The following is a 13,886-nucleotide window of genomic DNA, read 5'->3' as shown; positions in this document are numbered from 1 at the left end:
CACATATATATATCATACATATATGTATTTATATGTACATGTATAGATGCATTTGTATATTTCATGGGTGTAGAGAAATGGTGTTACTTTTTTAATGGTTTCTATAATTTAATAGTGAGGCAAACTAGATGTGTTCTTATTTTTAAATGATCTTTCCATATATATATATAATTTGATCTTGGAGGTTGAATTACTTCATCTGAATAATAAAATCTGTGGACAGTGTGTTCTGACTCCTGACCTTTCATTTCTTACTTTTCATTTCAGTCTCTATTTTCCTAAAGTAAGGATTTAATTATTTTTTAAAATTTGAGATTTGTTTTTTTATTTAAATGTATATGTTTATTTTCTTTGAATTTCATTTTAAGTATACCCCTCAAATTTTAATTAGTTTTATTTATATTTTTATTGAGCAGAAAACCCGTTTAATTTCTGTGAGATTTCTGTTTTAATCCATGAAGTTATATATATACATATATATATACACACACACACATACACACACACACACACACACACACACACACACATATATATATATATATTTGGTAAGCTCTTTTCTTCTTTTAATTTTTTTATTAGATATATTTCTTTACTTACATTTCAAATGGTATTCCCTTTCCCGGTTTCCTTTTCATAAGCCCGCATCCCCACCGCCTCTCCCATACAGGTGTTCCCCCATCCACCTCCCTTACTGCCCCCCCCAACATTCCCCTGCACTGGGGGTCCAACCTTGGGAGGAGCAAGTGCTTCCCCTTCCCTGGTGCCCAATAGGAATATTCTTTGCTAGATATGCAGTGGAGCCCTGAGTCAGTCCATGTATAGTCTTTGTGTAGTGGTTTAGTCCCTGGAAGCTCTGGTTGCTTGGCACTGTTGTTCTTATGGGGTCTCAGGCTCCTTCAACTCTTTCAATGCCTCCTCTAATTCCCCCCAAGGGGGTCCTGTTCTCAGATTGGTGGTTTGCTGCTAGCACTGATCTCTATATTGGACATGCTCTGGATGTGTCTCTCAGGAGAGATCTATATCCAGTCCCTTTCAGCATGAACTTTTTAGCTTCATCAATTTTATCTAGTTTTGGTGTTCTTAAATTCCAAGTATATGAATATCTTAAAGCTTTTCTATACCATCTATTTCATGTTAATATCATAGTTGTGGGGTTAGGAGTTGGTCTATAGCAGCAGCTCCCAACCTGTGGGTCATAACCCCTTTGCAAATATGTTTCCAAAAAGATTCACATTATGATTTATAATGGTAGCAAAATTATAGTTATGAAGTAGCAATGAAAATAATTTTATGGTTGGGGGTTACCACAACATCAGGGACTGCATTAAAACACCACAGCATTAGGAAGGTTGAGAACCACTGGTCTATATGGTCTTATACATAACCTTTGGTGCTCTAGTAGTCTAGTATATCAGGGCCCCACTTCCTTTGAACACCCAGATTCCATTCCCTCCCTGACTATAGCATGACTTCATCTATGACTTTGAAGTCTTGATGATATGGGTGTGTGTGTGTGTGTGTGTGTGTGTGTGTGTGTAGCATGTCTGAGTACATGTGCATTTGCATGTGCATGTGTGTGGCAGGGAGACTATAGGAGGTTTGCATGAGAAGGAAACTTTTCCACAGGTTAAACACGTATAGTTTAGGTCTAGAAAATCCCTTCTCCATAAAGAATATGTGCTGATGTGCACAGTTCACACCGGTCTACAGTTCACACTGGCTACATGTTGGATTCCCTGCCACGGGCACAATTGTCTGATTTGATTGCAAGGATAAAAAGCTGATAGTGTCCTGGTAGGGAAAGTTCAAAGAAGAATGAAGGCCCCTGAGACTGAGACCATAGAAGTTTGTTATTCTCCCCTTGTTTCATTCAGCAGTTTATCAACATGACCTTATTCATGTTCCTGCTCCTTCCAAACAGAACCAGAAGTGTCGGAACAGAAGCCAGAAGTTTCTTCAGCAAGCAGCTAGGCAGACCTCAGCTGCTCTCTCCCAGGGTGAGGTCTCTTGGCATTTCTGGGTGGCGTGTTGGGTGGAGAGATGGCTCAGCAGTTAAGAGCACTGGCTGCTCTTCCAGAGGTCCTGCGCTCAATAGCCAGCAACCACATGCTGGCTCACAACCATCTAGAATGGGATCAGATGCCCTCTTCTGGTGTGCTGAAGACAGCTACAGTGTACTCGTATACATTGAATAAATAAAACTTAGAGAGAGAGAGAGAGAGAGAGAGAGAGAGAGAGAGAGAGAGAGAGAGAGAGAGAGAGGAAGCCAGATAAGCCAGATTAAAACATATAAATAACTTAGCTGTGCATCTTAGAAAAAGAATAGTAAAAGTCTGGGTGCTGTGTTGTTGTTGATGTTTTGTTGCTCTTGCTGTTGTGCTGTTTTTTTCCTATGGCTTCTTCTCTTATTCCTTTCGTGCTTCTGGAAGCAGCTGTTGGAGCTCAATTGCTCCTTAGAAGAGTAGAGGTAGCCTTTTAGTACTAGAGCTGAAACTGGAACTCAGCTCACATGATCCTGAAGAGATGACAAGAGCCCTGGATATATTGGTACATTTATTTTCTTTATAAATCTTGTTGGGGTGCTCAGAAAGCTTCCGCCAGTCGGATGACTAGAGAACTTGAGAAGGAAGTCAAATATATGTAATTTATAAATGTGGCTTAATACAAAATGAACAAAGTTAAGATGAAAAATGAGCTGTTTATAAATGGGAGCAAACATTAATCAAAATCCCATTAAAGTACTTATTCAGAGTTACTAGATTCCTAGATGGAATAATAAGGTTTGTGTGCTGGCCTAAAAGTTAGGGGAAAGGGAGACTAAAATAAATGATCACATTAATTTTTAACTCCAGAGTAATATTTTAAATATCTTTTCCTCTGCTGAGAAGAATGGGATGTCTCTAAAATCCTTAAATGGATATACTTCAGTTTGAGAAGAAAATACGATTCTTCTACTCTGAGACAATTATGATCGATTTCGCCAATGTTTCTTGGACTTCTGAGAAACATATACAATGTAGTTTTGCCTAAGTGTAGAAGACACTGTAAGCTGATATCTATATAAGGACTGGCGTTTCTGTCCCCCATTCCTGATCTTCATTTCTGCCTTTCAGGTGGACTCTGTCAATACCCTAGATGCTATGGCTTCATAGCTCTCTAGGTGACTGCAAGAGTCTCCCATATGTGTCCACATGCACACACACTTAGATGGATAAGTGGATTGCCTGTGGACAAGTCCATCAGGTATTTTCTTGATTAATCACTGATGTGGGTGGTCCCAATTCACAGAGGGTGGTGCTGTTCTTGGTCAGGTGGTTCTGGGTGAGATGAGAAAGGACACGGAGGAGCAATCCGATGAGAAGCATTCCTCCACGGTCTCTGCCTCAGTTCCTGTCCCAGCTTCCCTCTGCAGCATGATGTGGAAGTATGAATCAAACACAACTCTTCCATGAGTTGCTCTGTTCATGGTATTTATCACAGCAGTGGGGAAGTCAAGCGGGGCACACACTGGGACTCTCCTCCCAGGTTCTCCATCATGAGAGGCTGACAGTTAAAAATGCCCTTCACATGGCAAAGCACCCAGTGTAGGACCAGGGTCCTCACTTGAGAGCCTTGTGTTCCTCCTGCCTCTCTTTAGCTCCTTTGTGGCCATAGAACCCTAGTCTGTCACTTCTTCCTCAGAAGGTCATGCCGGGGACGAGGAACACAAAACAACCTTTGCCCCGAGTCCACCCGCAGAGCAGACAGAACCATACCGGCTCATGGTCTTATGATACTGTACTAGTATAACAATGGCTGCCTGGTTTACTCATCTCACCCCTGTGAGATGAGGCTTGTGTTTTTTTGAAGCACTTTTTGTCCTTCTGAGTAAAGACAATATCAAATCTTTCTACTCAAGCTACGGGTACTATAAAGAAGGTGGGCTTTGGCCCTACATGGGACTGACGTTTGCTTCAGTTTATAAGGGGACACTAAGGGGAGTGATCACGTGTTTGACTGTATGTGGTTTGTCTCTCATGGTTCATACCCGAGGCTGATGTTGGAACATTGGAAAGGACAGGTGGAAGCTGTGGCTGTGACTTTTACTTCTCCTCTTCAGTGATGTTCTTGACCTGGTTTGCTATCCTTTTCGTCGTTTGTTTTTTTGTTTGTTTGTTTTGTTTTGTTTTGTTTTTGCTTTCCCGTAATCACATGGTCCATGCCCTCTCTGTACTGCAATTAAACATCTTTAGTTGGCACTTCTTAGGGAAGAAGACCATACAGTTGTTTTCCATGACTCGTACCTCTGTCCCTTGAGTGGCATTCTGAGTTATTTCCTCTCACGGTACACACAGTGTGTGTGTGAGGCATGGTATGAGGCCTGACTCCTGATTTATCCTGAACTTCGGTTTCTTCTTTCCATCCCTTTCTAACTCTGAGCTCTATGAGCTCAAGGTCTTGTAGTTTGGCTGTTGTGTGACAATTGTGACAGTATGTCTTGTGCATGAAATCACCATTGCTGCTCTGTTTATGTGAGGATGTAACAATGGCAGTGCTAGGAGGGGCTCCTTCTACTGCTAAGAGCATACAAGAGCAGAGCCTGTGGAGTCTAAGTTTTGAGTCATTCTGTGCCAACGGCGGTACCTCTATCTTCAACCCTACAGACCACTGGGACTCAGATGAGGGCCAGACCTTGGCCAGAGAACAAAGAAAGATGAGACACAAATCAGTGGGTTCACTCGGCCCCCAGTGTTTGCTAATCTTCTGTCTTGGCTCCCACTAAGAACACTAATTCACATATGAAGTAGGGAAACACAGGAAAGTGTCAGGCTTACAAACACAGGGCCATTTATTTTCTCTCACATTTAGCTTGGAAAAAAAAAAAGCTATGTCAAAGACCTATAATCAAGGCTACAGGCACTATTGCTTAAGTACACCTGAAGCTTCTCCTGAGTACTTTAATCGCAGGAAGCCTAGCCAAAGGTGGGAAATGGAATTCAGCTCTCAAGGGCCATTTAGAGGGGGAGAAAATGGTGTCTCCTACACAAGAGTCAAAGGCTGCCTTCTATTCAGGGAGATGCTCTGTCCTTCTAACATTCTTCTTTCTGTCTCCGAATGTATTGTCTGCAGGCCAGTTTGGCCTTGCTCCTGATGACAGTGTAACCGCTGCTAATGAGGATGCATCAAGATTGTGTTCCTTTTCAGAAAAAGAAAAAAAAAGAAAAAGAAAAAGTCCATTTACACCAGACTAGAGGCCTTCATCATTCTGTGAAGTGCTTGTTCCGACCAGCTGTGATAAACATATGCTTGCCTCATTCATGAGGCTAAGAAAGAAAGATCACTGTTACGGGGTGATTTTTCAATTATTCCGAATAAGGGTGTTTGGCTTAAAGAGTCAAAATCCCCACAGCCCCAAGTGATGAAGTACATCACATCAAAGGTTCAAACCCCGTGGTTTGTAATGCATTTCCTCTGTTCTATTTCTTCTATGTGGGTGCTCTTGAATACCAATTTGTTTCTTTCTGGGTATACTCTAGTCTACAAAAGCACTCGAAACCTTGAACATGGCTGCCCATGCTTCCTGTCTGCATTCTAGGAACTGCTTTTGGAGGGCAAGTGGCAGACAACTGTATTCCATACAGTATTTCAAACACTGATCCCAGGCCCAACCCAAAGGGGAGTTTTAATCAGTACCTGATGCCTGAATGAGCCGAAATCTGCCTCTCTATCCTTTGGAGCCCAGCTCCAGCTCTGAGAGCATTGGAGCCTTACCATCCTGCCATGTTGCAGCCCCATTTGACCTGTGGCAGAGGCACCTTCCTGCTCTGGCCAGTCTCTGTGGCTGAGGGAGAGGTAGATGTTGATTCAACACTTTTACTGAACTTCTGATTCTGTGAAGGGTTATTTCACTCTGATAAACGTGGGGCCTGTGTCCAAAGCAAGGAAGGACCTAGTCCTGGGCTGATAGCACAGTGAGGTGCCCGGCAGGCTCCAGAGGCTTGCTTCATGGAGAGAATTATAACCTTGGGCTTTAGGCGAGTTCTTCAGAGCTCTGCTTCCTCATCTTTAAATGGAGTTAATAATTATACTCATGTCTGAGGATGGATCTGAAGTCAGAATGTCTTGATATCCTTAGGTGTGAGTCAAGGGTGAGTCTGTTTACTGTTAACATGGGAAGTCTATCAAAAGGAAAACAAACTCTACCTCTCTCTTGGGGTGGGCTCCTGGATGTCTTCTGCCTAAAACTGACCCACTGAGACTCATTGTGTCATTCCACATTGATGGACCTTGTCCCAGGAGAAGCAGAATGTAGGAGACCTGAGCTAGACACAGTGGTTTAAAAGTTTATATTTTATTCATACCATAATGTGCCACCCAAGAAGCTTTTGGGGGTCTTTAAAGACCCAAATTAGCAGACTGAATATGTGGTTCAGTTGGTAATTTGCCTAGCATACATGTAGTCCCAGCCTTCCAGTGCACAGAGGTGGGGGCAGAAAGATGAGAACCTTTTACTGAACTTCTTGTAGTTCAGTCACACACACACACACACACACACACACACACACTCACAGAGAGAGAGAGAGGGAGAGAGAGAGACAGAGACAGAGAGAGACAGAGACAGAGAGACAGAGAGAAAGAGACAGAGACAGAAAGAGAAGAGAGAGAGAAGAGAGACAGAGATCGAAAGAGAGAGAGAGACTGAGAGACAGAGAGAGAACAAGCCTCCTTTATTCAGGAGACTGAGAAAGGAAGACTTCAAATTTGGGGCTATCATGTGCAACTTAACAAGACCCTGCCTCAAAATACAAATAAATAGATAATAAATCAAGAAGGCTAGACTTGTAGCTCAGTGGTATAGTACTTGTATAGAACTCATATGGCCTAGAGTTTGATGTCCGGATCAACAACAATAACAACAACAACAACAACAACAAAAAACACACTGAATTTCAGCATATATTTGCTCATGTCAGAAACTATGTGTGTTCTGTATTACCTTGTCATGACAACATGCGGGAGGGGTTAGAATCCTTTCTTATACAGTTAACTGGGGCAAAACTCAGTGGCTGACTAGGTCAGAGACCTACGGGAGAACCTTTGTCCTAAACTTCCCCTTCAGTTCTCAATTTTATGCCCAGAAGTAGTGCATCCCTCAACCCTCGTCGGACAAGCTTCTTTTAACAGAAGATGGTGACTAACACAGTGTTCCACAATGGGTCAGTGTGCGGGGAATATGAGACAGCGGGGTGTTCAGCTCCAGACGAGACATCTGTATGTCACCCACCTCCAAGGCTCAGGGATCATTGCAAAAGAGAAGCAGAAAGAGTTTGAGAGCCAGCAGGAGTGAGTGTCTGCCGAAACTGAACTTATGGTAGCTGTGACTGCATTGTATAAGAATCGCTAAGACCAAGTCAGCAGAACTCCCAACGTGGACCAGGGAGGGACTCACTGAATCCCACCTCTAACTGAGGAGCTACTGACGGCTGCTGGAGCAGAGAGAAGAGAGCCAGTTTCTCCACGGATGCAGGCCTAAGAGCTTACCCATAATCCAGTAGGCGGCCCTGTACCCACGCACATACAGGCAGCACTAACAGGACCCAGTGGGGATCAAAAGAACGTGTGTGAAAGGAAAGAGTGTGTGAAGGTGGGAGGGGAAAGTGATGAAGGGGTGGGGGAAGAATTAAAGGAAAGGCGGATAGGGAAGGATTGATAAAAAAACAAACAAAACAAAAAGCAAACAAAACAAAAAACAAACAAAACAAAACAAACAAACAAACAGTGGTAATTTGAGGCTCCTGTCCAGCATATTTTTCTGGAGTGTGAACAGTAGAGAATTCTGCACGCTTACTCAGCTCTCTCGTCCCCACGGGGGACATGCTCTGTACACACTCAGACAAATGAGCTCAGATGTCGCAGTCCAAGTCGGGAAGTGAAATCTGGGCCAGCCCCTACTCGTGAGAGCCCCTTTGTAAGCAGTAACACACAGACTTCAGTTGAGAGTTTTTTGGGGCCAGGGCTGTGGGAGAGCTGGCTGGATGCTTTGGGGACATCCAAGCCTGCCAGCAATCAGCGGGGATAAAGGAGGTGTTTGAGTCCTAAACTCTAGCTGGCAGGTGGGCTGGCCTCAGCCGTCTCTGTAAGGAAGAGGAAGCCAACGGATGCAGCAAGTAAGAAAGATTTACTTCTGGTTCCTTCTCCCCCGGAAGGAAGTAATTTATATATGGTGCCCGAATAACAAGGCCACCCAGCCCCAGCGAGCCTCTCTTCTCTATGCCCAGCCCAAATCCAACCAGAAGGCTGAGAATCCCCAACCCAGTCAACGGAACTTCCAAATCCATCTGGTCACGAGCATTTAGGGCGATGGATACTCTGCCTTCATTGGCTTTGCATGCCTGGAAACGTGGCTATTCTTCAGTGACATCCACCTGAGTTGGAAGCACAGTCCCTGGGAAGATTAAAAGCCTTGCCACAGTCTCTGGAAGCTCAGCCCTTTTAAGTGATAGCATGCCCGTGCCCTCCTTGCCTGAGCCTCTGACAGTGATATCAGCCCCCACACGAGGTGACAGTTCAACTGACTTCCGTGGAGAGAGCAGCAATGATTTCTCTCTGAAGAAGGGCGGATTCGGGGTACACGTGACATGTCTCATTCACCATCTAATTGTCAATCTTTTAAACTCTCTCCATGAATGACTTCAGAGACAGGGAACCGTCATGTGTCAGTGCAGAATCAGGCAATTATAATGGGCTTCTGTGACTCCTCACCAGCCCTTCAAAGTCTGTCTCAAAGGGCTTTCAAGCTGAGGAGACTGCACCATTTCAGGATGTCAGATTCTAAATTCCCTGATGCTCAAAGGTTTTATGTTGGTCTTGTAAAAGAGAAGGAGTTAGTAGGTTTTCTTTTCTCCTTTTTCCAAGTGAGACAAAGGCAGAACACGCTGGAAATAGAATACCGGGCTATATAAATTTCCCAGAACGGTGACAAAGGACAAGAGCAGGCAGCTGACCACTGCTTAGAGGAGGAGTGGGCTTTCCTGCGCTCTGGTTTTGGAGATAAACTTTCTAAAACATGGGTTCGTTATCACAGCAACACTAAACCAAGAGGCACCATCTAGGTTTTTTAAGGAACAAATAATTTGGTGGGGGAGAGAAGTGGGATGCATTTCCTGCATAAAGAGGCTCAATTTTCAGGCAGGCAGGTGCTCTGTGTGAGAAATAGTTTATTCTGTCCAGAGTTCCAGAGGAAAATCCAAAATACCATGGATGTAGAAAGAGTTCATTAACCTTTCCACAGAAGGCATGGTAACTGGAAATAGAGAGCTCTTTGTCTGATGCTGCCCAGAGTGGAGGATGCTGGTGCTGGACCACATCCCATCTGCCTGGTGTAGTCCCATGGGCGCCCCCTCCCCACTGCTTCTTTTCACTCTAGGCTCCATTCTCCCCACCATGTCCCTCTCTCCCTGACTTGTGCCCCTGAAGGTGGGCCCTTATTACCCTGTCTTCATATAGTCACTGGAATCGACTCTGTTAGGGCCGGGACTTTCAGTGTTCTGGGTTTCCTAGCTCACTGTTCCACTAGCTGACCTGGGCTTTTCATTCAAGCTGATGTCTAGAGCACTACGGAAAGTATTTTTATCTGTTCACTCCAACCTTAGAGAGATCTTCCTGCAGAAGTCTGGTCACCGTTTATGGCATAGAATTAAGGCAAGTGAGCAGCACAGAGAGAAAGAATATCCCTAAAAGGCTATAATTTCAGCAAAATCAGTGGTGCAGGGAGATGGCTCGTGGGCTAAGGCCTTGCGATGCAAGTGTGAGGATTGCATTTGTGCTGCCAGGGCTAACCTAAAAGGCAGTTGTGGCAGTGTGCACCTGAAATCTCAGCACTCCTATGGCAAGGTGGAGGCAGAGACAGGGATCACCAGAAACTCCTGGGCCAGCCAGCCAGCCTGGCATGTACAGTGGTAAGCAACAGAGACCCTGCCTTACAAGGTAGAATATGTGGACCAATACCTGAGGTTACCCTCTGACCTCTACATGTCACTGCGGGACACACTCATTTGCATTCATGTATGAATGAAGTTGCACATGAAAGTGCATACACATGAAAGAGCACATAGTGTGTGTGTGTGTGCGCGCACACACACACACACACACACACACATGCACGAGTGGGGAAAGTTAAGTCCTCAAAAAAGGAGACAAGCTAAATCACTGGTTGGTTGTGTCTCTTGGCTTTGGCTTGTATATCTGGGATTCAAAAACCACACAATGTTTTATACATAGACACACATGAGTGCAGATATGTTCTGCCATGCACATATGTGTACATATATGTCTTTTTTTTTATAGTGATGAGGAAGGGAAGACGGAGGGGAACTGACATCTTTACCATTTTCCTTATGTGTATCAAAACTAGGTGAGGGGTGAGTATGATCAAAACACGTGCAAAATCTCAAAAAACCTCGCTGAACAGTCAGTTCTGGCTGCAAAATAGGATGAGACTGGCAGCTCTCCTGAGATTTACCTCACACGGCATCTGCAAGCAGCAGACACAGATAGACACAAAATTCAAACATGAGACTGTCTATTGAGAATTATAAGGAAACGACGAGACATTGCTGTGTGTGAAGTCAGTGTGGGTAGTTTCTGAGCACCGGGCTCTTGGGTGAGCACACGTCACCAAGCCCTTTACCTGTGAAGCCAGCCTTGACAGGACAAAGCAACCATTCAGGATTCTAGACTATCCTGTGTTTTAACATGTTTCAGTATTCTATCCCACAGCCTCCAGAGGGCCGGGGCTCTGAACATAGAGAAAAGGGTTAACACAATGAGAGATAACACAATGGAGACCCTTTCTAACCTGATAGACAAATAAAGAAAGGACTCCCTTAGGATAGACATCCTTTGTTACTTCCTACCATAATCCCCCTACCAGGTCCTAGATACAGTGACACAGGCTTGTAGCACACTGGTAGGGGTAGGTGGAGGGGCTCTGGAAGGTCTACCTTGTCTTTCCATCTAGATATTTACTTCATCCACCAATCCCAGAAAGCTCAGCTATAGAGAAACAAACGATGGACGTTGCTGAGGCCCGATGATTTTAGATAACACAGTGGAGACCTTTTCTAACCTGCCAGACTGCAGTGAGCCTGGCCACTCTCTTACTGTGGCTACGATTTTCTTTATCATACACGCTCCAGTCCGGGTCTTATTGGAATTCACAATTGTACCACAGTGGACTATTCTCTTTCTCCTCATTAAGTCTCCATGCCTCCTTTGCAGTTTATTTGTTATGACACAGATCTACGAGGCCTCAGAGAGGAATTACAAAGGAATGGGGCGAGGGAGGGAGTGGGTGTCTGGAGAATGCAAGCTGCTGAAGGCATCCTAGACCTAAGCTGACCAGAAGCAGCAGAAACTCCACTTAGAAATCCCTGAATGCCTGTAGTGAGAGCCATGCACAGTTGGGGGTGAGCAAGGTGAGGTTGCAAACATGTCACAGACCTCGGGTTCTGTCCTGAAGTCAGAGGCATGGTGCACAAAGGCAGCATTTATAAAAAGCAAGATACGAGACCTTAGTAAGTACATACATGGACAAAATTGCTGAAGTCTAAAGAGAATTAATTTAAAATAAGTAAGCAACCTCAGGCCTGCTGTAACTGCTTACAGAAGGGCTAGATTCTGCCCTGGCCATTTTTCTGCTCTTCACTGTTGTGTGACATCAGGAGAACTGATCAGGCATTAGGAAAAGAGATTTGAGTGGCTGTGAGAATTCCCCCTCCCCCCACTATCATTCTGGTCCATGTGTCCATCATTCCTGTCCATGTGTCCAAAGGTCTCATGCTGCTCCAGCAGTGGGCTCCAGCTGCCAGAATACAGCTGTGAGGGAAACTCAGCAGAGGATATTTATTGGCATGCATGTCACGGGTGCTACCACTGCTTATTGGGATGATGATACAAAGTGCAAGTCCTCCAATCAAGGCTGAATGGACGGGTCTCGAAGCCATGGATGTTATTGAAGCCCGGAATATAGAAGAACTTCATTCAAGGAGAGCAAGCCTTGGGAACACTGTCATGCTATTAGGTTAGGACCTCACTCCCTGCTGAGAGTAGGGGCACTCCTGGGCTTCCTGGGCACTTAGCCTGAGGCTGCTGAAACCCAGCTACACAGCTCTCTGTGACTACAATTCTGTCCACTGGGGGATGCTTCACCTGTACCATTCTTCATCTGTCCCTGCCCTTTTCCTGTGCCTCCCCCCCACTGCACCTCCCCCACACCTGTACTTCCCCCCATCACCTGCACCCCCCCTACCTGCACCTCCCCCACCTGCACCTCCCCCACCTGCACTCCCCCCCACTGCACCTCCCCTCACCTGCACCTCCCCAACCTGCACCTCCCCACCTGCACTTCCCCTCACCTGCACCTCCTCCCACCTGTACCCATTCCATTCTATTTCTCCCCGCCCTCTCTCTAGAGTAATAGCCCCACATAGGGTGAGACAAGGGCGTGTGCAGATGCCCCAGTTACTAGCATCTTTTCTCTCCTGCTTTTAGAGTTGCTGCTGGCAGGGAGGGCAACTGGAGGGCACAGGGGCTTCACCTTCCCTTTGATTTGATCTCAGGTACCACCAAATAAGGAGGCATCCACACTAGACTCCTCAGACTGGTGGAAGGCAAATTGCTGTTTCTCCTCTTTCTACAGGGGCAGGGCCAAGAAGCTTCTATGCTGCCCCACAGAGAGGGAGGAATGGGGTGGTTGCTGAAGAGCAACCCTTGTGTTCTGGTGAGCTCCAGGTTCTTGTAGCCTAGGGTCATCAGGAAGTATCCAGAGGCCTGAAGGAGACTAGTGAGAACCCCATACTCAGGGCAGCAGGTGCCACAGTAAAAATGGCCCCTGGGGAGCAGCATCCTGGCATGTCTCTGGTCTTTTTAGTACCTATGTGAGGAGAAGCACCTGACAGTGGAAGCAGGAGCCAAATCTCCTTTGGTGGAAGGGGGAAAGAGACAGTGGTGTGGAGGACACAGAGACTAGATGTGAAAAGAAGATCAAGAGTTAATGTGACAGGTCCTGGAGCACTGAGGAGCACCAGGGAGCGCTGAGGGGGAGCACCAGGGGCGCTGATGAGCACCTAAGAGCCCTGAGAGAACTGATGAGCACCAAGAAGCACTGAGGAGCACCGAGGAGCACTGAGGAGGAGCACTGGGAAGCATCAGGGAGTGCTGAGGAGCACTGAGGAATTGGAGGAAGCGGGTGTCTGACAACTAAACAAGACAGATTGGAGGAGGGTTGGGACTGAGCTTGTGATAGCAGACAGACATAAGGCACTCCTGTCTTTTCTGTGTCCTTCTAGTGCAGCTAATTGTAGCCAACTGAATTGGAAGCAAGATGGCTTCTAACAGGAAGCTTCCACTTCTGAGACAAAGAATTCGAAGAAACCAACCAGGAGCAGCTGCTAGAGCTTGGTGGGTGTGACAGGCTTCACTCACTCCTGATGAATGCACGCCGTATAGAGAACGCACGGTCATCTCCCCAGGACATGTGCAGGCTGTGTGGACTCAGCACTGGTTCAGCTTACGGTAGCCCCGAGAATGAGCCAGTCTGAAGAGGCACACCTGTGTCCAGTTTCTAGCAGGGCCCTATAAAAGCTGAAAAAGGAAATCCAGTGCTGTTCTTTCTCCCATGTAAACACTTTCTCTTCTCAGGAGTTTTTCTTGCTTTTACATAATTTCTGACATTTCCCAGAATTCTAATAAAGCATGCTTCCAAGTTGTAATTCTCCCATCATAGGCTGCTGTAAGGAGCTTTTGTCATGACAGTAACTCAGAGCCACTGTCTTGGGACAGTATTTGATGTCTGTTAGTGTCTAGTACCTTAGAATCCTGGGCCAAGTCCAGCTGGGCCAAGA

General features: G+C 45.6%; 1 protein-coding gene across 2 annotated transcripts in view; it reads right to left on the bottom strand.

Annotated features, from left to right (window-relative positions):
- LOC116898942 (Down syndrome cell adhesion molecule homolog) overlaps nt 1–13,886 on the bottom strand; it is a 537,794-nt gene that overhangs the window by 38,389 nt on the left and 485,519 nt on the right. Inside the window, exon 12 of one of the 2 annotated variants that reach the window (XM_032900359.1) lies at nt 7,044–8,408. The exons of the other annotated variant lie outside the window; for it this stretch is intronic. Within the exon in view, the coding sequence (XP_032756250.1) occupies nt 8,395–8,408 (14 nt within the window). The 3' untranslated portion in view covers nt 7,044–8,394. Of the gene's footprint in view, nt 1–7,043; nt 8,409–13,886 lie in introns of those variants that run through there. 2 annotated transcript variants of the gene reach the window in all.

The sequence above is a fragment of the Rattus rattus genome, chromosome 4 (assembly GCF_011064425.1).
Source record: "Rattus rattus isolate New Zealand chromosome 4, Rrattus_CSIRO_v1, whole genome shotgun sequence".
NCBI classification, from domain to species: Eukaryota; Metazoa; Chordata; class Mammalia; order Rodentia; family Muridae; genus Rattus; species Rattus rattus.
The sequence above is the reverse complement of the archived record's forward strand: the minus strand, read 5'-3'. Positions and strand labels throughout refer to the sequence as shown.